This window comes from Leptonychotes weddellii, chromosome 8, assembly GCF_054177405.1.
Source record: "Leptonychotes weddellii isolate Sample4059 chromosome 8, ASM5417740v2, whole genome shotgun sequence".
Taxonomy (NCBI): Eukaryota; Metazoa; Chordata; class Mammalia; order Carnivora; family Phocidae; genus Leptonychotes; species Leptonychotes weddellii.
This window is the reverse complement of record NC_138376.1, coordinates 34,292,779-34,320,106: the sequence shown is the minus strand read 5'-3', so window position 1 is coordinate 34,320,106 and position 27,328 is coordinate 34,292,779. Positions and strand designations below refer to the sequence as shown.

Here is a 27,328-nt window from a genome sequence, read left to right as displayed (position 1 = left end):
GTCATAGGGTAGCTCTATTTTTAAATTTTTGAGGAAGCTCCACACTGTTTTCCAAAGTGCTGTACCAACTTGCATTCCCACCAACAGTGTAAGAGGGTTCCCCTTTCTCCACAACCTCTCCAACATTTGTTGTTTCTTTCCCTGTTCTCTTTTTAAGGGACAGGGTATGGAAAGAATCTGAGAAGGGAGTGACAGCTGACTACACACTTACACTAATCATCTCAGCTGTTTAAAGCTTCCTCCTTGACCCTTAGTTTGTGCTTATGACATTCAACTTAGAACAAGCTCCTCCTCCCTTATCCTTGTAAGTTCTTTCCAATTTCAGATATGCCCCCATTTCTCAGTCCTCTGAGAAGAAGCTGTTCTGGATGGTTCCTCCATTCACAGGGGGGACAAGCGCTGGTTCCTCATCTAGCTTTACTTTGCTTAAATGCAAAATATTAGCGTGCAAGCCTGAGGTAACTAACCACCAGCCCCTTGCTCAGGGGTCTCCTCACCTCAGGGCTGTTGCCACACGCTTCCCGGGATGAGCACCTGCCGAGCCAGCCTGATCACACCAGTGTGGCCATGTTCATGTCATTCCGTCTTAAAAGCAGTAAAGGGAATTGGTGTGTCTAAAGGCTACGAGAGATCTAAAAGTGTGCTACCTATACTTGAAGAGGGTGAGGAGAACATACAATGCGGGTCAGTCCCCCAAATTAATCTCATCATTGTGCTTCACTGCACTGAAATCTGTCTTGGCACAGTGCCACGGAAGGGGGGGCTCCTGGAAATAATCAGATTAATGGTGTCAATGAAAACAACCAAACCAAGCACTTCAGCTCTCAAAATGGATTTCTGGCTGTATTTTCCAGGTTGGTGGTTCTGTATTCACCCAATAAATCAAGCGATTCCTGAATTACCGCTTCACTCTGGGGTGTATGAACAATGTCTAAAGGTTAACTAACATTTTATAAGATTTAATATTATTCTTTTTAAAGTAGACTAACAATTGGGGGAAAGCACTGCTAAAACATTTTGATGATGGAGGCAAAAGCCCCACTCCAGTCCCGAGTGTCTCCAACCCCATCATCCCCACTGATTCCAGGCAAGCGGGAGTCCCCATCCTCCCAGACACACTCTTGCTTCCTCCCTCATACTCTTACACAACTCTCCCCCAAACAGCCAGAGTATCCTTCAGAAACTAGAAATCCATTTATATCATGACCCTGCTTAAAATCTGCCCGTGGCTTCTCACTACGCGGACCAGCAAACCCAAACTTCCGGTCCTGACTGGCAGAGGCCCCGCAGGATCCGGAGCAGCGATGTCTCTGCCTCCAGCTCATCTTCTCCACACTCCGGCCACCGGGCATTCGTCTCTCCACCCCAAGGCCCTTGCACCCACCTTCCCCGATGCCTGCAATGAGCTGCACAGGGCTAACTCCTTGTAAATTTAGATCTTGGCTTCCTCATAGTATCATCACTCCATTTTACTTTCTTCACAGTACATTCCCCTAGACAATATTTTCTCATTTTCAATTAACTGCCCTTCCCCAGTAATTGCTAACATTTATTACCAGGCATTATTCTAAGAGTTTTACATGCTTTATCCTTTCATCCTCATCACTACCTATTGAGGTTGGTGGTATTATTAGTAGTAGTAGCCCATTTCACAGATGAAGAAATTGTGGTACAGACAAGTTCAGTAATATTCCCAAGATCACACAGCAAATGAGTCAAAAAGCCTGGATTTAAACCCAGAGAGTCTGGCTCCAAAGACTGAGTGTTTAATCACTACATCATATGCTAGTAGAAAAAGCTCCCTGAGCTTTTCTGTCTTACTCATCACTCCGGTGACTAGAACAGTCTCAGTAAATGAGTAAATTTAATGTTGACAATAATTTGTATTAATGAAGATTTTTATCACGTGGTCATAAAATACTATGATAGCAAGGAACACCTGGGCGGCTCAGTCGGTTAAGCGTCTGCCTTCAGCTCAGGTCATGATCCCAGGGTCCTGGGATTGAGTCTCACATCAGGCTCCCTGCTCCCTCTCCCTCTGCCCCTCCCCCTACTTGTGCACTCACTCACTCTCTCTCTCTGACAAATAAATAAATAAAATCTTTTAAAATAATACTATGATAGCAATGTTTCACACTAAAAGGAACTTTGTTATAATTCTAATAATATTTTCTCTAAATATATAATTTCTTTAATATAGAGAATCTGGTCCTCTCATCCCATTTATTCTTTTATTAATAGAATTCACCTGTTCTTTTGTTTTCATAAACTTTAGCTTACAACATTGTTAATTCTCCAGTAAGATAAATTATACTTCATTATAACCATTCTCAGGTAAAGAGGGTCTAAAATAGGTAAGTTATATAAAACCATGCAAGGGTATGTAAAATGTCAATAAAATAAAATTCTTTAATTTTAATAAAGCCACGTTTTCAAAACCTGTCTGCAGACTCGGACACACGTGCACATATACAAGGCTTCACCTTGAACAGAAGTCAGCTGTGGTCAAGTGTCAAGGTCTGAATGTATAGTTCTTTGGCAATAATTAACCTGATCCTAGATTGCTCCTCATCAGAATCAACTGAAGCACAAGACAAAGCTTTTCTTGACATCTATAGTAGTTCTTCCTACGAATTTAGTTCATAAGTCAAATGCTATACTAGCCTTTATTTTTATTATGGGTGGCAGTATTTAGATTTCTGATGTGCTGATCACTAAATGTTTATGAGAGAAAACCTACCCTTGTAGCCCTTATTTTAGAATCCCAGACATTGAAAATGATGGACCTTGGGGAATAGCTAGCCCAACTAACTTATTTCACACACAAGGAACCTAAGACCCATAGAAGTTAAGTGAGCTGCTCAAGAACTCAGAGGCTCATCTAAAAATAGATCTCAGGTTCCTCAATTCCCAGCCAAGTGCTGTTTCCACAAGCTGTCAATGAGGCTGAGTGTTTAATCACTGTGCTGCATGCCTGGGCCTTGGAAGGCACATTTTTCTAATAAACCAAACCAATTCAACACAATTTTATTGAGCAACTGCTATTTTATCGGTGTTAGGTTCAACCCTCTTTGGTGGATGCATGTCCCAATTTAAATGCTTCAACCATCTGCTCGATTAAACGGTCATCTGAGGTTTTAATAACCCTTCAAAGGCCAGGGCGCCTGGGTGGCTCAGTCGTTAAGCGTCTGCCTTCGGCTCAGGTCAGGATCCCAGGGTCCTGGGATCGAGTCCCACATCGGGCTCCCTGCTCGGCAGGAAGCCTGCTTCTCCCTCTCCCACTCCCCCTGCCTGTGTTCCTGCTCTCGCTATCTCTCTCTCTGTCAAATAAATAAATAAAAATCTTAAAAAAAAATAATAACCCTTCAAAGGCCAATCCAACTATATTAGTTAATCCAACCATATCAATCATCACTTGAACATCAATGATCTACATGCACCACTTAGGACAGAGACTGCTAGAACGGATCCAGAAACAAGACCCAACTGTATGTTTCTACAGGAAACCCACTTTAAATATAAATGCACACAGAGATCACATAAAGCAACAGGAACTCGCATTCACTGCTGGTCAGCATGCAACATGGTACAGCCACTTTGGGAAACAGTTTGGCAGTTTCTCCCAAAAGTAAATACACTCTTACCACGTGATCCAGCAATTGCATTCCTTGGCATTTATCCAAAGAAGTTGAAAAGTTATGTCCACATAAAACGTACACACAGCTGTTCATAGGTTATAAGGTACTCACACTATCCATGATGTGCTACAGTGTTATTGAAGGTAGACTTGGGAGTAGTGGTAAATGTATATTGCAAACTTGGGGTCACCACTAAAAGAGGGTAGAAAGAGCAGCATAACTGATAGGCTAAGAACGGGAGGGAAAATGGACTCATGTAAAACACTCAGCGAAAACCATGAAAGGCAGAAAAAGAGTGGAAGACAAAAAAATAGGACCAAGAACATATAAAAAACAGTAACAAATATGGTAGATATTACTCCAACTAGATTGATAATCACTTTGAATACCAATGGTCTAAATGTATCAGTTGAAAGACAGAGATCACCAGAGTGGACCAAAAACCAAGACCCAACGAATGCTTCAAAGGTTTAGTACCTGTGACACCTACCAGCTTCTAAGGTCAAAGAAAACCACGAAACCCTTAACTTTCTCTGTGAACTGTCCAGGGGGCCAAACTCTTTCCTCTTTGGACTCTTTTAGGTCAACGCACCACTGTACCTTTAAGCAACACTGAGAATGTATTGTTTTCCTCAGGTGTAGTTGGTGAGCTTCCGGGTTTGTTTTTTTGTTGTTGTTCTTTAATGGTGAGTACACCACAACACTATTATCAGACTTCTTCCTCTTTTCCAAGCCTGTTTTTATTTCCTTGGTGGTTCTTATTTAGAAAGGGCTCTTTTTTTTTTTTTTTTTTTAAAGATTTTTATTTATTTATTTATTTGACAGAGAGAGAGATAGCGAGAGCAGGAACACAAGCAGGGGGAATGGGAGAAGGAGAAGCAGGCTTCTTGCCGAGCAGGGAGCCCGATGTGGGACTCGATCCCAGGATCCTGGGATCGTGACCTGAGCCGAAGGCAGACGCTTAACGACTGAGCCACCCAGGCGCCCCAGAAAGGGCTCTTCTTAATTAGGTACAGATTTATTGTGACCACATCAATGGGTTTATTATTGATTTATCATGAATCACTGCTCTCCTTGGCCCAGGGCAGAATGTTTATAACCATCATTATATTTGTTATTATTATTCCATTAACTATAGCATTATTACTAATTACAACATGGAGCTGGAAAGGTGACCATTTTGATTAGCGAGAGAGCGGTGAACTTTGGATATAGGAACATTGGTCTTATTCCAGTCTACCATGCTGGACTACATTTCTAAATTTATTACTTAAGGCCAAAGTCTCTCGGGAAAAGATGACACCTTCCTGCTTAAGAAATCCTCTGAGATATTCGGGGACACTGGTGCCTGAGCAGCATTTTATTTATTTATTTATGAATTTGAAATTCGTGAATTTCTGGAGTGTCACACACAAAAAATTTAGAAGGTAGTGTAGTCAAATGGGATCCTAGATTTGCCTCAAACCAAGTCTCTTAAATTCTGACCCAATTTAATAATATAATGACTTTGAATGATTCAAATTAAAGTGCTGTCATTTGTATTTTATCGTATGGGATTTAATTATATGGAAACTTTTAACTTGTTTAGTTATCTCTTTCAATTACATCTTTCTGATATTTCTACATATTAACAAATCTAAAAACAAACTTAAAATCATCATGCAGTGTCTCTTTCCCCTTTCTACCAGCAGTGATCAATTAATATTTCCTGAGAAATCAATGCTCATTGAAGTAACAAAACAATACAAACACTTGGAGGATTTCGATGGGGGTCCTGTTTTTCCTGAAAAAAGTTCAAGTAGTAGCTTGGCTGATATTTACTAACATCCCAAATAATACACCTGTCGAGAATATTTTTTTTTATTCTTATGTTAATCCCCATACATTACATCATTAGTTTTAGATGAAGTGTTCCATGATTCATTGTTTGTGCATAACACCCAGTGCTCCATGCAGAACGTGCCCTCCTCAATACCCACCACCAGGCTAACCCATCCTCCCACCCCCCTCCCCTCTAGAACCCTGTTTGTTTTTCAGAGTCCATCATCTGTCGAGAATATTTTTATGTATACTCATTCTAAATGTAATGAATAGGCAAATACAAGCATATGTACATATATATGTAATGGCATAGAGCTAACGGTGTTGCTTGACTTTAAAAGATAGTAAAAAATTCTATCACATAAATACATGCTAGGACCGTATTTGTGCATATGAAATGTGAAATTAAGTAAATGGCAATTGTCATTAGTCTTTATACAGCCCCACTTCTAGATGTAATATTAGCAACTCCTAACAGTGGGTACAGCAGAAGGGACCCAAAAGCAGGCAGCACTATTGGATAGAGCTTTCTGCAGTGGGCAAGTACTTCCAGGAGCATCTACACACAGAGCATAAAACGAGGACTCAGAGAGAGAGACCGCAAAGGGTTAGTAGCCAGGTCCTTGGCCTAAGGGAACTTTCCATCTAGCTGCGGAAAGACAAGATTTTCTGTATGTTCTTGTCCTATCTTAAGAAACATTACGTACCACACATGCCAACAAGTGGAATTTTTTTTTTCCAGCTGAAGTAACTCAGAGTGAAAGTATAATCTAGCAGAATGGCATAGACTTTTTTAATTTCCAAAGGAGAAGGCTTTAAGCTGCTTGGGCAGTGGGGCAAGAGATCACCTTTCACTAAAGTCCTGAGCATTTGTTGCGCATTCTGGCTTCTACGTGAGCCGGCATCACAGTAAAACTGTGTCCTCTTTGCACATGTCATCTCCTAAATAAGGCCAAAAGCTTCCTGAAGGCTCAGACGATGTCTTCGATTTTGTTTTTTGTTTGTTGCCTGCCTAAGCACTTTATAATTATGTACCAAGTGTTTGCTGAGCTGACTTGAAATGGCTGAAATAAACTGAAGAAAGACATCCCAGGTAGGAAGGAACACAAGAAGCTACTACTATATTGGATGAAGTGATAAAAATCCAAAAAGCTCTTGACAGGCAGGAACTATTACCTGAATTAAATAAGATAAAAACCAAACAGGAATAACTGTAAATTATCCTACTTGGATCTGAAAAAAATAACTGTAAAAGTAAAAAAAAAAAATATATATATATATGGGAGCAATCCAGCTTGCCAGAAAATGGCAAACATGAGGGGACAGAGTGTAGCATTGTCCCCAAAGCACTAAGGCCACCTTAGCCTATGCTAACAGAGGCCAAGAGTAAGGGGGTTTGGTCTGGGTGCCAGGCTGACAAAGCATAGTGTGCCCAGAGACCACAGACCTAGACAGTGAGTGACTCAGGAAACCCTATCATACAGCAAGGGTTTAAAGAGCAGGGAGGATCGGGGAGAACAGGAAAAGTACAGTCTGGAGAAGGTAAGACTTCGTCAAAAATGTTGTCCAAACCAGACTTTTGCTTTGTTTTAGGGGAGTAGTTTTGTTTCAATTTACAGCTTAGTGAATATAATTTCTATTATTTTCTCAAAAAAGACTTTGACACTTTATTACATGATGGCTATAATTAATGTCAGACTCTAAATTAGAAATCAAAAATTCTATTTGATCATTTGGTTTCAAGCTGGAACTAAAGTATGTTTTGGCATTATTACCAACTGTTAGCAGCAAGTTCTGGAAACAGATGCAGTCTTGCTATGTGTTCTAAATATGAAACACATTGCAGAAAGGCTTAGAGATAAAAATATATACTGCTTATGCACACTCATACTGTGCTATTTCCTGTCCTTATCAGCAATAAAAAGTTCCTCTTGTTTTGTCCTTTCTTTGTTGTTCCAGGTGAACAAAATCTTCTTTCTTCTTTTTCCCTTTCTTCTTCCCTTATCTCTTCTTCATGCCTATCTTGCTGTATTTTTCTATCTTCTTTCCCACTAATATTTGTTTCCTTAAAGATTTACTGAGCACATACTACGTGCTCAAAACTGTGCTCGGTTATAAGGATTCAAGGCTTCATGCAAAACAGTCCCCATGCTTGAGCAGCTCACCTCCTATAGAAGGCAGAAGGCATTTAAGCAAATGATGTTACTAAAGGAAGGTATGTATCACGTTAGAGGTGTGTCCAAAGCAGAGAGATGAGAAATGGATGGGTGTAGACAGAGGAATAAACTCTGAGGAAAGCGGTGGTCGGGGAAGGAATTCCTTTGCGGAAAGAGGTGGCTGAGAAGGATGAACAGAGCCCTGGCCAGCCCTGCGGAGGAAAGGGCTGGTGGCTGGCGTGGAAGTGGGAAACTGGCACAACTTACTTAAGGAATGCCAGGCATTCTTAGAGAAAAGGAGCATCCTATACCTAGGAGAGCATCGAAGTCATCAGATAAATGGGTTGTTAGCTGGATCTGTCCTGTACTTGAATTAATAAGAATCATCACCTCAATGTAAATGTTTAGTAAGCGGTCTGTGGACAAAGCTAAAGAAAAATATTAAGAAATGGACCAAAGGTATGGAAAACCATAATCTGGACCATTTGGGGACAACTGCTATGACAGAGGAAGTGTTTCCCCAGGAAGGAATGCATGAGATGCTTTCTAAAAAAAGAAGCACCACTGGCAAAGTCAGTGACAAAAGGAAATGGGGTGGGGGTATTCCCAGGAGCAGGGAGAGCAGCCTTGATGTTTTAAAAAACAGACTAACATCCTTACAATAGAATAGTATCCAGCGGTAAAGAGAAGTGAGCTATCAAGTCATGGGAAGACACAGAAGGACCTTAAATGCACATGGCGAAGTAAGGGAAAGCAGCCAGGCTGTATGATTCCAATTATACAACATTCTGGAAAAGGCAAAACTATCGAGACAGGTAAAAAGATCACAGCCAGGGGCTATGGGGGGCAGGTGGGGAGGGACAGACAGGTGGAGCCCAGGGCATTTTTAGGGCAGTGAAATCATTCTGAAGGACTCCCTCATGGTGGATACATGGCATTATGTATTTGACAAAACCCAGAGACATGCACAACACTGAGAGTGAACTTCCTAACATCCACTATAGATTTCAGTTAAGAATAATGTATCAATATTGGTTCATCAATCATAGCAAATGCACCACACAAATGCAAGCTGTGAATAATAAGATAAAACGGCAGGAGGGCAGGATGGGGGTAGGGGATAGATCCCAGCTCTACTTTATGCTCAATGTTTCTATAAATCTAAAACTGTTCTAAAAAATCTTAACTAAAACTGCTCTAAAAAATTTTTATATATATATATGTATATATAGTATGTTCATACATATAGTACGTTTCTACCATTTTGAAGCTCACAACACAACTTAGTTTCTCCATTGGCATTTATTAGGTAAGGCAAGCTTTCTTTGCTAGAAGTCCTAAGAACAACAAATCCCTGGGCAGACATCATCTCACTCCTTGCACAAAATTGAGACATGTGGACGCGCAGTTCTGAGTAATTTGTTCACACGGGCCCGCGGAGGCACCAGGAATTGATGGACATATCTGAGAACAGCACAAAGAATCTTCAGTGACGATGAAACCAAAACTCATGTTCCCTCAGTCACATTGCCTCCACCCTGCTCTCGGATCCCAGGGAACCACAGAAGCCACCGTGTCCCTAAAAAATTAACTTTAATACTTTTAGTGAAGCAAGGTTCAAGCTCCCAAGTTTTCTCCTATGAAGAGAAAGGGACTGCAGTGAACCTTTCAGTAGAATCTGCAGCCATGTCTTTGCCATCCCTGCATACACACGAGCCCCTTCATTGCTACACCTTTTCTTCATGTGTGGGTGGTTGCGCATGTACCAAAAACCAATCCTCATGAAAACAACTGACAAGTACCATGTGTGAAATCAGAGTCAGGCCACGTACACAGGTTTCATGCTGAGCTTCCGTACCTCCGTCTAACTCCAATAACAGTAAATATCATACCACCGAGTTCCCTCAGTTCTGTGAGCCGGGCCAACTCTCCCCACTGATCTAGTCGGAATGGAAACCAGTTCTGGGGTCCTCAGCACCCCGTCACTCAGTTAGTAAACTCAGTAAACTCAGGTCCAGAGATGCCCTGAACCTGCCCCCCCCCGCCCCACCCCACCCACCTCCCCCGGCAATAAGATAAAAACCTCATCTGCTCACGTCAGAAGAGAGCCTACCTTTAGAGAAAGCAAGATGAATTTCAACTTCTAGAATGCAAAAATTACCCACCCAATCGCCGTAGATAACCCAGAGAAGAATACTGAACAACATCCCACTGGTAACACAGGGCTTGCCTTTGTTTAGGGTCTATTAAATTTAATAACTTCCCCCTCTGTGGCTTTAAACAGAGAACTTCTTCAAAATAAGAGTGGCTCCTATTAGACTTAACTACTTGCCCGTGGCTGTTGGGGCAGAGGCGTGTCTACCAAACAGGTGGCTCTTAATAAAGGAATGGTTCTGTAGTAAAAAAGGAGACGTTCTAGTGTTTTAGTATAGTTGCTTTAACTTTCTGGTTTATTAGTATTAATTGCTGGAGTTTTCCTTTTAACCTCCTTAAGGCGTCACTCCCTCCTGTGAGTTGAGAGTGGCCCTGTGAAAATAAATGTCCACATATACTTGGCACATTACTGAAGCGGCTCGTTTCAAAACCGGACTCGGGACCTGACAGAAACTCGGTTATAAGGGACATTTAAAACTGAACTGCATCAACCACTGCCTGGTTTGAAATCACGTGAGACAACCCCTCCTGATCGGCCTTGAATGATCAAATGGGGTTTTTCCACTGGCAATTTCTCGATTTTGTGGTAGCAATAAAGCAATTTTTAGTAGCTTTATTTATTAGACTAACACCTATTCTGCTGACCTTTGGAAATATTATACTTTAGCGACTAAGAGTCATAAAAACAGACATCTTGAATAGTCCTGGGCAGTTGATTAAGTGGAATGTTTTGATATTTAAATATTTTGAAAGAAGAAATTCAAGACCATTTGCTGAAACAAACAAACAAAAATATGCAAACTTCAAAAAGATTACAGTTAACTGTCTCATGTAAAAAAAAAAAAATCCTACAAATGGAGAAAAAGATCGTCCACACAACCTGCGTTGGCCTCTCCCTGAGTAATGGAGGTGAACATCACATAGGACCCTACCCTTGCGTCTCTAATTCACGTATCCCAACTGTCTAAGAGACCTCCCCAAAACAGAGAGGTCCATGGGCACAATGACCAAGACCACAGAAAAATGTTTGTATGAGTCCCTTCTACTTCACATATGCTCAAGAGTAGTAGACTTAGGTCAATCTGAGCGGCTTTACTCGGACGGGTGGGGCACGGGAGGAGTTATCTGCAGAGAATAAACTTACGGAGCGTCTCCTTCCTTCTGGAGACTGGCAAGAGCTCACACTCTGACCCACAAGTCAAAGAAACAGTTGTGTTTCTTTTCGTATCGGGTAATTACATAAAATACATTTTGAAAGTCTGTAATTATTTACTTACATAGTATTTTGTAATGACCTGCAGAAAAATAATTATCATCTTTGTGACAAGCCTCACAAGTGCTTTGAACATCAAAGATGCACGGGTGATAACATTATGACAATGATAAAGACACACAGTGGTCTGGGTTGTTGTCAGGCTTACTTGTCCTCGCCTTGTCACACCTTGCTCTTTGATAGAATCAGTGAGAAACAATTTTGGCTACCTCTGTATAGTGAATATTGTTTTAGGATCCTATAAGATGAAATGAGATAGGGACGCCTGGGTGGCTCAGTTGGTCAGGTGGCTGCTTTCGGCTCAGGTCATGATCCCAGGTCCTGGGATTGAGCCCCGCATCAGGCTCCCTGCTCAGCAGGGGACCTGCTTCTCCCTCTGCCTGCCACTCCCCCTGCTTGTACTCTCTCCCCCTCTATCGCTCTCTCAAATCAATAAATAAAATCCAAAAAAAAAAAAAAATTCCTCCCTGGAAAAAAAAAAAAAGATGAAATGAGATAATGTATAAAATCCCTCAGGGGTGGAGGATGCTACTTAAATACAGATTGTTAGGTGATAAGGCCATGCTTACCATCATGAGTATGGGCGGGGAGGAGAACCAACCCCTCCTCCTGCCCCCTAATGTCTCCAGACCGGTTTCTGGTAAGAAGCGTTTGATTTCTCTAATTCAGCTGAACATTAATTAAACTCATTACAGTAAGGGAAGCCCTACTGATCAATTACATAACAGTAATTTATTGTTTAGTCATAAACCTATGACTGCTGCTATTGTTTTTGTTACAATATTGAAGGCTATTCAAGGTTAAGGAAATATTTCCTGAGTCTTTGTTTTGTGCCGATGAACTCCAAGACCTCTGGCTTTGCATCTTTACTTGCGGTCAAGTAGGGACTGTGGGTAACATAAGTTTATCATCTTATTCTATCTATACCTTGCTTCCATGAGGGCCATGGCAGGGACAACACAATACAGCATCCATCACTGTCATTATCGTAATTCGTTAAGGTCTACCATTTGTAGCTACACTTGAAAAATTACTCAGGGGGGATACCCAAAAAGGAAGTTGTAAATTTGGATTCTCTGAAGATCTTTAAGTATATTAAATGATGGCCTTTCTTTGGAATGGTCTTTCAGGATGAAATAGAGTTTCTTTAGGAACGGTACTTTCTGAAAGATCTTTCTGGTTGCTGTTATTCCTATGATCCCTCGGAAAAGAACATGATCCTGCTATTTTTCCAACATTATAATGAAACAGTTATTTTCTCATAGTGTGTCATTGACCTTTTGTGAATGGCTCCCAACTGCTTTTAGCTCTATACACATTCATTCTAAATCTACACAGTAATAATGATAGCAAACATTGAGTACTTCTATGTGCTAGGCACTGTGTGCAGTGCTTTATGAATGCCATCTGGGTATTCACTCATTTAAATATTTAAATTTTGTTTGTTTGTTTTAACTATGCTCTGTGATGGATCCATTTTACAAAGCAAATAATCCCATTTAAGAGTTCAGATTTTTACCCGCTTGACTCATTTCTAGGACTTGCCTGCCAATTATATACAGGTAAGCAATTATTACAAAACAACTTCTGCTTCGTAATATCAGCTACAATCTGTTGAGCTCATAGTGCGTATGCAGTGTGCAGACAGCACTTTACATAAAGCATCTCACTGGATCCTCATGGTAACCCTAGCAGATTAATATCATATCTCTATTTTACAAATAAGAAAGCTAAGTTTCAGAGAAGTGAGGAACTTGCCTGCTATGTGCATGAGCTGGGACTCAAACCTGAGTCTGAACCTCCAGTCCTATCCTACAAGTAAGGACTTCTTTCTCACCCATGATCCTATGAGAGTATTTTTGTGTCCCCTTCATATAAGGAGATGAGAACTGAGTTCTCTACACAAAAGCATGAACTGCTCTGGAAAGCATCACAAAAAGGGAACACAGGACTGCCTAGAGATGAAGTTTAGTATTTTAGCTGTCCATGTTATGGAGAGAAAGCATCCTAGACCTTAGGGACAGCTTTAGATATCGGGGGGAATAAGACAGAAACTCTGCAAGGTGGCGCCTTGGAACCCACGAGATGGGCTCCATTCTCGAGAGGTCCCTAGGACCGGCCCCCAGGGAAGCGAAAATGGCGCTCACGCCAGCTGACGTGATCCCCAAGCCCCGCGGGCAGCACTGTGGGATGCGGGCACAGCCCCGTGCCCAAGAGCAAGGTCAGGTAAATCACGGTTCCTTCAGTTCCCTGACAGTCCCTATCTAGTTCTTTCTTCCTGTTTCCCAACATGCTGACAAGAGGGATTTTCTGTCCTCCTCCCTTTAATGTTTACACAGAACCTCCCACCCTGGCACCACGTTAACTTGGCCAGGAACGACTCAGAGAAATGTTTGGGGCAGGAGGAAAAAACTGGACTAAACTCAGTTTGAAACTAGTTTAGAGCAGAGGCTTGTCCCTACCCTTGGCCTCAGATCAATATGCGGCTGGATAATTCACCCGTTTCTGCCCCTACTGCCTCTTCTGTGAAACGGGCAGAGTTGTGTGGTATGGCCTTATGGAAACGTTTTAAATAGGCATCAGTCAAGGGACTCAAAGTAATCTCGCTGTTCTGTAGGACACATGTAAATGACGAACCACAGCGACTACACATTTATGCGGCGTGTTCCCAGTGTTCTCTGCAATGGTTTTCCCGCTGAATCTGATGCGAATGCACCTGGGTGAGAAAACGCTGTAGAGCAGGGTCTCTAAAGCTACAGTCACTCCCTGAGGTTTTTTCCTCTAGGTACAGCCAGAGGACAAACAGCAAAATCTGCTTCAGCCACAGAGGGTTGGACAGATGGAGGCCCCAGAGGACCCAAAACAGAAGCAAGTTTGCACAAATCTGTCCTGGCCCAGCGTCATTTTGGCCCAACGTGAAACAAAACAGACTCGGTAGAAAATACAGAAGGAATGACCAGAACTCATTCAACACCGTCCAACCCTGTGCCTCTGATCCCACATCGGCCCTCGTTCTCCCCTTACTGCGCCTTACTCATCCCTTCCCGTGTCTTTAACTAATGTTTGCCTAAAGGAGGTAGTCATTCCTGTCAAGGGAAATGATAACTAAAATTCTATACTCTGCACAATTCCCCCAAGATATACCACGTGATTCATAAAAATAGTAACAGCAGTTATAATGAAAAGGGGTAACATGGTTTTCCAAAGACTCTTGTGGTTCTCCCTCCACCCCTCTTCTTACCCTACTCACCCCTGCGGGAGTCCATCTGCTGTAGAAAATGTGAAGGCACTAGGACCAGAGAGCCCTTTCCTGCCATTTGCTTGAGAAACAAAGCCTTCCCTCCTCCCAAGTGGAAAGAAATAAAGGAGTCTGAACTAATCAAAACCTGCAAGCCTGCTGGTGGAGCTTCAGCTTGTCAGTGATGCAACTCAGCGGAGTGAGTAGCGGCTTCGAGCTTTGCAGAAAATGAGAGAGGGAGAGAAACAGAGACAGAAACACAAAGAGAAAGAAAGAGAGGCATTAACCTGGCCAGGAGTCAAACAGGTGCACGGAGCGCGAATGCTGAGCAGAGTGTCTGACACATAGAGGATCCAACTGTGTGTGCCTCAGTGGGTCTACTTCTTTATTTATGGGGGGCCATGCTCCGGTCTGCGTGTCAGGGCTGTACTGAGAGACTTTTTTTTCTTATTCACAGGACTCATACGGTTGGCCGAGAGCCTTTAACTTTCCTCTACTTGCCAGTGTGAAGGCTGTGTACACTTTCTGGCTCTCTAGGATGAATTCTCTCCGTGATAGTGAGAGAAGAGGCCAGAATGTTCGCCTCATGCACTTCCACCATGAGCCACACATTTCTGCGGTGCCTCTGGAATAATGGATGTGTCAGCACCGGGGCTGCCACGTCGAGAGCGACCGCGGCATGCTAGATGGTTCGTGGAGAGGCTACCTCAGTCTGGACTTGGCCCTTGGAGGCCACACATGGCCTTTTAAGAGTCGTCCAGGCCTCGCCACACTTCAAATCACTAGCTTCTGATAAGGATCTTAAGTTTGCAGGTGCTCACTCTCAGAACAAGCCAGCTTGGACTTCTGGGGGCTAAGAGGCTCTAGAGATGGAAGGCTGTGCCATTGGTCTGTAATCTGGTTTACAGGTGGATGTTGAGAAGAGAAAGAAATGCAAGCAAGGAAGGCCTGGCATAAGACCCTCAGGAGAAGGCCCCAGTTGAGACAGCACCCACCAAAGGGGCCACAATTCAGCAGGACCAAAACTGGGTGGCATTCAACGTCATCTTAAGAAAATGATGCCAGCTCTGGTGGGCTTTGAGTCTTTTAATTTAAAATGTTCAAGGACATGATAACCCCATCATTCAGAGGACCCGGTTTTACCAGCTGTCGTACCCTTGCCCACACACCTCTAATAGAGAGTTCCTGGAGCTTCAGCCCATCCTACAACCCCAGCCCAACCCCTGCACGGGAGTGGGTTTGTAGTTAAAGTGTGGTCTTTACCTGAAATGCGCCTGGGCACGTCGGTGATGGCAGGAAGCCCCGTGCCCCGTGTGGAAGACAGCGGGGTGGTGGAGTGAATGGACGGGGACGTCATCTGGCTCAGGTAGGAGGGGTAAGACTGGTCATAGGACCACGGTGGGGAAGACTGTGCCTGCCTGGGGTCTGGGAAAAAGAAGAAAAATCTTTAGTGTACCGGCCACTGTGGACTTCGAACAGGCAACCTCAAACTGAGAAAGGATAAAGCAAGAGAAAAGTGAGACTCTATAAGGAGTGTTTATTTCCCACGACCCCCCCCCACCCCTTTCAGGCCCTGCATGGCACACAACTTTCTGGACTTCCAGGCTCGATGAGTGTGACAAAAATGGGATCATGACTAAGGACTATTTCTCTCTCTCACATCAGTATTTCTATTTGGAAAGGCTAACGGCCATCCAAAAAACAATCTGCTTCAGTTATCTTTACAAAGTTGAATTCTACTTTATTTATTTTCTGTATCTTCTCATATTACTTCAATGAACACATATTATTCTTATCTTTTTTCTTAAGATAGAATTTCTTTGAACAACCAACTTGGTTAAAGAACAGGTAGACTGTTGCATTTCCGGCTATTATCTTTCAGATGTGCTCTTTGGTTTATAAAGTGCAGGATTCCATGATTTCGCTTTCTTTCCAGGCAGGTCAATGAATGACACTTTCTAGCAGGTGGTGGGGGAGTGTTAGGAGGTTGGGGTAGAGAGGAGAACAGAGGCAGCAGCATGTGAGAAGAACACAAAGGAGGGCAGCCAGTTATAGGATTCTCATGCTAAAGCTACCCCAGAAAATAACCTTTAAGAAAGAGACAAACTTAATTTCAAAGTCAACTGCCATTAAAAACTGAAAAGCCTCAGGGGCACCTGGGTGGCTCAGATGGTTAAGCATCTGCCTTTGGCTTAGGTCATGATCCCAGGATGCTGGGATCGAGTCCCGCATTGGGCTCCCTGCTCCTTGGGGAGCCTGCTTCTCCCTCTGCCTCTGCCTCTCTCTCTCTATCATGAATAAATAAATAAAATCCTTAAAAAAAAAAAAAAAAAAGAACTGAAAAGCTTCAGGGCTCCTGGGTAGCTCAGTTGGTTAGGGTCCGCCTCTTGATTTCAGCTCAGGTCATGATCTCAGGGTCCTGATCTCAGGATGGTGAGATGGAGCCCTATGTCAGGCTCTGTGCTGAGTGTGGAGTCTGCTTATGATTCTCTCTCTCCCTCTCCCTCTGCCCCTCCCCCACCCCCTCTCTTAAAAAAAAAACAAAAAAAAACTGAAAAGCTTCATCACCATCCAGTTTCAATGTTAAGCATACGAGTTTCTGACAGTAAGAAAATGACCCAAAACAGAAGAGCAGGGACACGTCTTTCATCCTTCTGGAATCTCTTTTAAAGATGTCACATGTTTGGAATACAGCCTAGTGTTACCTAGTCATTGTAATAATAAAAATAATGGGCAGCCAACTTGTTAGGGTTAACTGCTGAGCATTAACAGTATCTTTTGATGTATCTCCATGGGGTTTCCTGGAGGCACAAGCTCAAGGCCAAGTACATTTATCAAAGGAGCTTCAGTCTACATAAGTAAAACAGGTAAATTTGCTGTATATTTACAGTGTGTATTTCAAACCGTTTTGTTCTTACTGGAGGGCTAATCAAACAGATTCATAAGCAAATTTCTCTTAACTTTTTTTTTGCTAATTTTAAAATGTTTTGCTAATTTTAAAAATTCTAATACACAAGGCTGTTCACAAGACAGCACTGTATATTAGAATATTCAGGGACTTTGGAATGTGCAGAATTAGGTTCAAGTCTGAGACTTCTACTTTCTAGCTGTGTGATTTTTGGTTAATTACTCAGCAACTCTGAGCCTCGGTTTCCTTATCTATAAAAGAGGTTGGGGGGTAAATTATGTCTGAATCACAGGGATATGAGAATTACTTGAGAAAACCACGAAGAGATGACTAGCACAAAGAGGCACTCGGTAAGTATTGATTCTTGTCTTTTTTTAAAAAGAACTGTTGGTGACACAAGGATAGTCCCACAGTTAAAACAATCTGAATTGGCACTAATACATTTGGAACAGGTTTAAAATTATTCCCCTAACACCTATCAGCCTCTGAAAATGAAAAGCTTAATTTTTTAAAAACTATTAATATGTTTGAATAGTCAATGCAGACCTATCTCTAAAAATAAAAATGAGTATAACAAGACTTGGATATTTCTGAAATGATCCCTCTTTTAAAGCCTCTCGGTTTTTCCATACAATCAAAGCCAGTTAGTTTCAGCCATTTCTTGTTTATTTGTTCAATTCAGAAACAATTTATTTAAAGGCTGTCTAAATAGGACATACTGAGTCAAAATAATTAAATACATCTGGATATTTATCTGATGTTTACTATATCAACAGATACATAGAAAAATTTCATCCAGCTCAATTTTAGGGAACATTTACTGGAGTTCGTAATTTGAATGAAAGTATAGTACTGTAAATGGTTAACATAAACTTTTCCTTCAGAAAGGGGACTTGGTCATTAAAGTAATGAACTTTCGTGCTTTAAAAAGTTCAAGGCTGAGATTGTATAGATTGGCAACATTTCAAATCAGAGTGAGTGGTCCTTGTTATATATCTGATACTGACATGCTTCCTTGTTTTAGCCATTAATGTAATTCATTACGTTTCTGAGAAATGTAAATGACCTTCAGATGGAAAAGGATGCACTCGTCACAGCAACAGAAAGCAATCTCATAAAAGGAAGGCCTTCTCTCAGGCCACATTTTCAATAGACGAGACAAGAATCACATAGATAACTGAGCTGGGCACACAGGACTCCGATCTGGATTTGAGTTCTAATCTAACTTGACCGGATGACTTCCGGAGCAAGTAGTTTAACCTGCATGTACATGCTGTTAGCAGTAGTATAGGGCTCCCTGCCTAAAAACGGGGAAAAATACAAAGAAATGTAAAGAATGACTAAGTTATTAACATTTAAAACATATCACAGAGGAATCGGGGAACTTAATCTGGGCAGCCTTTCAGTTCTCCTTGCGCAGAGAGGCAGCCCAGTCTAGGGAGAACAAGTGGGCTTTCTAGCGAAAGGATAGGAGTTGGAACCCTGACTCTGCTATTTATAAGCTGTGTGGTAGGGAATTCTCTGAATCTTAGTTTCCTCCTCTGGAAATAAGGGAGCATAACATGGTAAAGTGAATATAACAAAATGGTCCTGTGCCCTCACTGGGCACACAAGCTCCCCACTGTGCTGGAGCTAGCCACTTAAACTTCAGGCCCTCAATAGCTCATCTGTAAAATGGGAATAATGATGCTTCTTAGGGTTGCTGGGAGCATTCCATGAACATGGCCTTATCTGATGAGTTATCTGGCATTCCTGGTACATATGAAGTATGTCTTAAATACAAGTTATTATTGCTATTTGTAAAATGAGTATCATAACGACTACCATGTCTGTCACAAAAGTAAATGAGATGATATAAGTAAAAGCATTCGGTAACTGTCAAGTGCTATATTAAAATTATTACTATTCTCTTTAGGAGCTCACATGGTCAAGGCCCTGCTGTGTGACATGGGTTATTATGTTTCTTTATGTTGCTGAGCTTTAATCACTTCACCTGTAAAATGGGTATGATAATACCATCTCAGAGTTGTTGTAAGGATTAAATAATACACAGGGAGTGGCAAATCATCATTATCATTCAAAAAAATTAAAAATCGGGCGCCTGGGTGGCTCAGTTGGTTAAGCGACTGCCTTCGGCTCAGGTCATGAACCTGGAGTCCCTGGATCGAGTCCCGCATCGGGCTCCCTGCTCAGCGGGGAGTCTGCTTCTCCCTCTGACCCTCCTCCCTCTCATGCTCTCTGTCTCTCATTCGCTCTGTCTCAAATAAATAAATAAAGTCTTCAAAAAAATTAAAAATCTGACTCTAAATGATCCAGGGGGGCTGGGCTGCCTAGTGTTATTCTTGAAGTTTTCTAAGATCAGACTCAACAGAATTTGGTGCGATGCCTGGCACATAGTAAGTGCTCAATAAACAAACATTCAAGGAACCTCCCAGGGTGGCTTGAGTGAACAATGAAATTTTATAATGAAGTAGTAATTACTCATTCTCTAACTTCCCCTTCAGCGATAAAAGAAGTTGGATCAGTGAGGTTTTAGTTTCTGCATCAAGTCCCTGACTTCCAGAATATACACTAGAACAGTCTACCAAAGGATAATTTTGCTTTTAGTGGCGGTCCTTCCTGAAGATATCCAAGATTAGCGAAAATAACTTCTCACTATCCTTAACAAGTGAGGTCTCTCTTTGGTTTTTTGTCCCAGAGGACAGACTGCAGAGCCCAGCCAATCTTTTTCAGGGTAACCATCCTAAGATTCTATGATAATGACCTACTTAAGGAGAGAGAATTACTATAGAAAAATAAGACACAAGAACTGCCATATGGGGGTCCACTAGATCACATAGAAATAATATAAAAAGGAGACAGTAATCTCTAAAAAAAACAAAAACAAAAGGTAACAGTCTCCAACACCCCAAGGCCTTCTCTAATACGCTGTGAATGATATCATCAATCCCAGCTCCACCGTTTCTGGCCTGTGTGATTGTGGACAAATCATATATAATCTATCCAATCTTCAAGCTTCCTAGTCTGTATAATGGGGATAAATAAGAAGACCTTCCTCCTCAGGTTGTTATGAAGGTCAAACCAGATAAAGTAATAAAGAGTGAGCTCATGGGAAGAACCCAACAAATGTTCACCATTGTTAAAACCTCTACCTTTCCTGAACCTTCATTCTACATTTATGTTTCCAGCCCATAATCTCTTATCTTAGCAAAGGACAATTTTTAGAAAGCTTCCTATAGTTTTAAAGTCCACTATTTGGGGAATATATCCATGCTGGTCATGTCAATATCCTTTATGATCATTAAACTTTAATGGTGTTCTTTCTTAGTCTTGGTTTCTCCCAGACCAAGAAATCCTAATCTGTCTTCCCATTATTCTTTTAATATGTACACCTTAACTTTTTTCAAACCTGTAATGGAAAAAAGAGCTATAAAATATCTTGCTTCCTAAATGCCCCATCACCAAGAAAACATAATCCTATCATAAATACACAATTACAGCATATTTGCTTTGTTATGGACAATTATTAATGCTTACAATAGAGAAAAGTCACCTTAACCTGATCTCATAAACAGTTTTGGAACTCAACTTCCTGAAGAAACTTGAGACTTCTGGGATTCTCTGTGAACTTGGGTGAGTCAGAGGAGGTGACTGGTGGTTTTTAGGCATCACTGGTCAATCCTAAGGTTGCTACCAGGGAAAGGTGTAAGGCCTTGTTCTGAGACAAACCTACTAATTAGCCATTCACAAACAAGAAACTGTCTTCACCCTGATTTCAGGTCCCATGGGGCTGAGAGAACCCACTCCTTCAGTCCACCCCACCCAGATGGTTTGTCTCTTTGACTGCAGGAACGCAGAGGGAGGTACCGTGTCTTCCACTCCAACATAAATGAGAATATTCTTGATTTTCGTGTCTCAGAGGATAGAAGCAACTCTCTATAAGCAACTACTCATAAGCACCCACGAGCTTTCAGAGGATAAGTGAACTTCCTTTCTCAGAAATTGTTCAAAAGAAATGAAAACTGCTATTGAGCTTTAAATATTTTATGGTGTTTTTAAAACTATCACTCACTATTTTTACACGACAGTCCTCAGAAACAGTATCAATATATTTTTATGACCATATTATAGAGATTCAAAGTATTGACATATGTTTTTATATAGATATGACAATTTAAAAACAAAACTTTTGGTGCTTTTTTTTTTTTTATGTGCACATACTCCTTAGTGCTTGGGAAATCTGAAATCCTAAATAGGACATGAGCATTTAAATAGGACTGTACCCTATTTCTCCCCCAAACTTCTCTGCTCTCACCTAAAATGGGGGTTTTAAAAAGGGAATTTGTGATCAAATTTGACCTGTAAGATAAACTTGAGAGAAAATCAGGTCTTCCCTCTATCAGGGAACTGCTGTACTCACAGCCAGGAAGTGACAAGCAAGATGACTAAATGAGAGAGGAGAGAAAGCAGCAGAGGACCTAGGGCAGAGAGAGCTACTAGAACCTGGTTGAAACCACTGAGAAAATGGGCCCCAGATCGAACTGTGCAAGCCTACCAAGAACCACCACCAGGCACATAAGGTCAGGCTACCTAGTAGACACCTCGGGTCTATAACTACACCCTTCCAGAAGAAATCGTGGTTTCCTCTGTGAGAACAGACCAAATCTAGCTACTTAGGGTTCAGGTTGAATAAAAAGGAACCAGTCATTTGACATAAAGAACCCTTCAGAACAGACAGAGGGGCAAACCATAAGAGACTCTTAAAGATAGAGAACAAAGTGAGGGTTGCTGGAGGGAGGGAGGTGGGGGATGGGCTAGATGGGTGATGCACCTTAAGGAGGGCACTTGTTGTGATGAGCACTGGATGTTGTATGTAAGTGATGAACCACTGAATTCTACTCTGGAAACCAATACTGCACTATATGTTAACTAACTTGAATTTAAATAAAAACTTGGGGAAAAAAAAAAGAATCCTTCAGCATTGGTTCTAACTGAGGCAGAGTCTATCAGAGACACCGCGACTACCAACACTGTGTGGTGACACCAGGAGCCCAGAGGTCTGTGAACACTTTACAGTCTCTCTCCCAACTCACTAAGTCAAGGGCAAGGCTCTTATTAGCCGTCCCTTTTCCATCTGCGAAGTACAAATGGTCGTTACTGCCACCTTAACAGGGATTTTGAGGGGCAGGGGGAGAGGAGTTTTTGCATGCTTTTCTGGTGGAGCAGCAAATTATCAATTCTGATTGTGATAAACAGCTTCTATATGCCCATGTGGCAGTGGGATGGCCTAAGGGGCAGATAGGACACAAAAGACCTTTCCTGCCTTGAAAAAGCTTAGGCAAGCAGTTGGGGAAGTTAAAACGGACAGATATAAACAATTAACTCAAAAATGTTCAAAGCATGTACTTGTATCTTTAAAAACCGCTCTAGAGATAGAAATGAACCATGGGGCAACAATGTCAGAGGGGATTTCATAAGTTCTCTTTCTAGAGTGCTGTTCCTTCTGCTTGGGCTACATGGAGCTTGTGCCATAAACCCCCAAAACAAAAAGTACAGAAGGCAACATACCCAGGAGATGCTCCCAGATGCTAGTTGGGGAAGAGTGGTTCCCATGTCTCAAGGTGTCTTAGCATCAGGCAAAAATGGAGACAACCATTTATTTAAACCTGTGGATGTAAGAAGAGCAAGCTCTCTTCTTTGAGTTGGACCATAGCTTCTGAAGTTCAGTCACCAGTATGGGGAAAAGGAAGGAGTGGCCATTCATCTCCTACAACGGTATAGAAAGAGTCACGGCTCTGAGAGGATCCATACTCTCAAACGACTGGAAGGTAATTCCATGTCTGCATAAGTGGACTCCAAACACTTGGGGGTCAAAAAAAGAGAGGAAGGAGGCAGATCGTTAGAAAAAAAGACACCCTAGGAAAATGAAGAGACTCTAGGAAAATATGTAGAAATCTTGTCTTAAGTTTGAGTGGGGGCGGGGGGAGAGCAGAGTGGGAGTGAGCTGTGTGAAAGCCCAGTGAGGGGTTAAGCGTGGAAACACAGTGGTTGTGCTTAGCGGGCCTCCTTTTGTAAACACTTTGGTTAAACGTGCATGGGTGTGAAGAAGGGCCTGCTTGCCTAAGAATCACTCACAACAAGGCACACCATGCACATGGTGTTGAACTTCACGCAGAGACGGGAGGAAACAAGTTAACAGGGGCAAAGCCTGAACCAGCGCCCAAAAGGCTCCTTCCTGCTTGTGGTGCCTGGAGGCTTCTGTGTAATGTGACCCTACGGGAGCCAATGGTTTCTGCCAAAGCTCCGTGTGTCTACCGGGAGCACCTGCTCTATTTGGGGAGCAGGGTACAATTAGAAAGCTCCACGTTCCCCACCCCTTAGCCTCCACCCATTTTTTTTTCCCCTAATCAGTACTCACATCAGCCTGTGTAAACCTCAAATATTTCTTAAGAAAACTGGGGTATTTAAAATGAACTGTGTGGGGCACCTGGGTGGCTCAGTCGTTATGCGTCTGCCTTCGGCTCAGGTCAGGATCCCAGGGTCCTGGGATAGAGCCCCACATCGGGCTCCCTGCTCGGCGGGAAGCCTGCTTCTCCCTCTCCCACTCCCCCTGCTTGTGTTCCCTCTCTTGCTCTCTCTGTCAAATAAATAAATAAAATCTTTAAAATAAATAAATAAATAAAATAAAATGAACTGTGCATAGAGTCTACTAGTTTACGATTTATACCCTCCCAGCTGCTACCAGGGTCAAATAAAGCCAGTCATCTCAACAGAGAAGCAGGTGTACAATTTCCTATCCTAAACTATTCCTGTCATATTACTATCATTCACAATACAAATACCCTCACATCCATATGTACATTAACTCCCATTTCAAAACAATTTACACTAAATACTAAAAGTTTAAATTCCGTCTTCTCTAATAACCTTGTTAGCTAGACTGGATTTTTAGAATGAGCTCTCCCACTCACTTCTGTGTCTCTTGACTAGTAGGAAACATGGTTCTTAAACCAAACAGGCTTCTCTCTCCCAGCACAGGAAAGCCCTGGACTGGAGGCTTTGGCACCAACGGTGCAGCCACGCACCACTGATTTACCTTCTCGGAGTCTCACCGTTTGCACCTGGAAGAGGAGATGAGAACGGATGGGTTATATGGCTAAGGGGTTTTTTCAACCAGGAAATGCTACAATTCTAACTACTCAGGAAAGCGGGCTCCCTACCCTCAGTCCCTTCTGGAGATAGGAGTTGTCACTGAAATTACTAAAGGTGTGTTGAGCAGACTTGGGCTGGCTGTGAAAGGTGGCTGAGGACTGGCCCTCACAGCAACCCCCATTACAGAGCAGAGAAGACCCCAAGAGCAGGGTGCTGACTCCCCCTCTTGTCCCCACCCAGGGCTTCCTCAAACGGACCAAGATGGCTACCTGATTCATCTGGCGGAAGACCAACCCAACTGATTCACAAAGCTGTATACTGAAATCTGAGAACAAAGCAGCACACTGTTTGAATAAAACTGGATGCTACGTAGGGAACACCGGGCATGATGAGTGGTGTCACAAGCAAACAATGGGAGAAGAGGGACTTAGTCACTCTTAGGAGACGATAGCAGGGAAGAGAACGAGAAATGATATGTACAGTATAAGAGGTCATATGCCACAACAAAAGTTTAAAAAAAAAACAGAAGGAAGTTGAATTAAGACAAGGTAATGAGAAGTGCCTTCAAAGCATCACCAACTTTTAGATGACTGGGACTCGTAACTGTCTCATAAAAAATGAGGGAATTGCCTTATTTAGAAAAAAAAACTGAATAGAAGAAACAAGAGTCTCTACCACATGTCACACCTAATCTGGCCTCAGCCTTGGCAGACCCTGGACCTCAATGGTAAAGCCAGCAGAAGGATGGGAATAAGCTACACACAGAACCAGAACTGGTTGAGATATAACCGGGATGTGGGGCTGGCCAGGGGGAATGAACTTCTGTTCAAATCCCCATACTGAAGTGGGTATAGTCAGTTCAGGTCAAATCAGGCAGATGTCAACATCCAGGGGGGTCAGCTACAGCAGCTAGGGCATTATAGAGGGTCCCCAGACACGGTGATTCCTGCTGTCAGATGGATGATGGTATCCGTGGTGCTAAGAATAATCTCCTGCTCATTCATTCGCCCATCCAACCATTCACTCATTCATTCGAAAAATAGGGACCAAGTGGCCTCCTGTGGTAGGGGGATAGGCATGAGGGATATTAATGGTGAATAAGGACAGACCTAATCCCTGCTCTCAAAGACTGACATGCATCAACTAATCATGTAACTGTGATAAGTACTAGAAAGGAGAGTCCTTGGCACCATGGCAACGCACAGTGGGGGACCCCAACCACACCTGGGGGGCCTATGATGTGATGTGACGTGATGTGATAATTAAGGCAAGAACTCAGTGGCAAGCAAGAGTCTGGTAGATCAGTAGGTAAGGGTAAGAGGGCTTTAGGCAAAGCGAACAGTGAGTATCAGGTTCCTGGGACGGAGGCAGCACAGTTTTTGGAGGACGTAAGACAGCCAGTGTGGGTGGATTACCGACAAAACGTTCAAAATCGTATGAGAGGAGAACAGGGGAGGAGTCAGAGCAGGCAGAACCTGCTGGGCCACACTAGAGGTTTGGGGCTTTATCCTAAGTGCAATGGAAGGTCACCGAGGTGTTCTAAGTATGAGGTGACATAATCAGATATGCCTTTTTAAAATCTCCGTCTGACAGCATCATAATAGAAACAGGGCACAAGTCCAGTCTAGGACTGGGCAAACAGGTAAAGGTGTATAGGGCAAACAGCAGCTGAAATGGACGAGGCGCAGAGCCCGGGAAAGCCAGCAAGCAGCCTGGGGCACTTAGCTGCTTCCACACACCATCCGACCACCACAGGGCTGAGGCTCCTGAGATCCCTGAGGCTGGATCAGATCAGCTCTGGCTGAGCAGGGGAGCCTGCGGTGACCGGCCTTGGGCCTGCCACTGCGATCTGAGCAGGCTCCGCCTCATACCTTCTGGTTCAGGGGTAAAGCCTGGGCACCTGCCCTTTTAACAAGCTCTCCAGGTGATGCCTAATATGCGCCAAAGTTTGAAAACAATGGGCATAACTTTTACTGCTGACAGAAAGGAAAATTACCCAACACTATTCTGATTTAATCTTCCCTATCAAGAAGAATGATCTTCAAATAGAAGGAGCAAAACAAACATGCTTCAGAGGACATTGAGGCCCAGGGGAGGAAGAAGACAGAGGAGAGAGACTTGTGCTTTAAACGAATTCAAGGTGCTGCTCCAAGATGAGTTATACCGCACAATATTGCAAGATTTGTGGAGACTAGTAGGCAGAGGGCTTCTATTTGACAGAGCAGGGCTACAAAGTTTTATTAAGTAAAGTCTGTTTCCCCATAACTCCACTCACTACTAATCTTAGCTTTGCTCTCTGGCTTTCCTCTTCCACCTGAGAGTCATTATTTGAAGGTAATGCATTTGAAGGTAAAGTATTTGAAGGTAATGCCTCTACTAGACAATCGCTAGACATTCGCTTACTCCATTCACCTTATTCTGAGGAAAGCACTACCGTTGGTCAGATCTAAATGTCAACTAGTTTTTTTGGAGCCTCTGTTGGTGATGACTTGCTTGCAGTCCACTGAAAACACTAAGTCACCTTCAGCAGCCTGCGGACAACAAGCTTTTCACACCTGAGCTCCACAGTGATGATCAGAAGAAAGCAGAACAGGTTCACTAAAAACCTATCTCCTAGGGTTACCAAAGCCCTAGATTAGAAGATAGCTCACCTGTCCATTGCACATCCTGACCTCAGCAAGATATATACCTTATCTCTAATGTGACCTATAGCCAGTTAAAAGGCCTACCAGAAAGTAGTTGTTGAGATGACTCATGGTCGGCTTTGAGAGAGATGCATAGTGGCAGGTTCAAGGGCATTATAATCCTAGTTATGTCCAGCACGTTCATGAAAGTCTCTTTAAAGAATTAGAAACCACCTTTCTAAGCCGCAAGATGAGACAAAGTTGTGAGGAATAGCCAACACACTGGGTGAAGCATCAGAACTATAAAATAACCCTCAAGGATGGAAAAAAGAGGTACAAGGGTGCACAGCACTGCATTTGGTCA

At 42.6% G+C, this 27,328-nt stretch overlaps 1 protein-coding gene across 4 annotated transcripts in view; it reads right to left on the bottom strand.

Moving 5' to 3' along the window:
• Window positions 1-27,328, bottom strand: part of RUNX2 (RUNX family transcription factor 2) — a 123,963-nt gene that overhangs the window by 20,798 nt on the left and 75,837 nt on the right. For 3 of the 4 annotated variants that reach the window (XM_081828359.1, XM_081828357.1, XM_081828358.1), the window contains one exon: window positions 15,544-15,705. In XM_081828359.1, the coding sequence (XP_081684485.1) occupies window positions 15,544-15,705 (162 nt within the window). Of the gene's footprint in view, window positions 1-12,750; window positions 14,498-15,543; window positions 15,706-27,328 lie in introns of those variants that run through there. The other variant, XM_081828360.1, reaches the window with a different exon arrangement.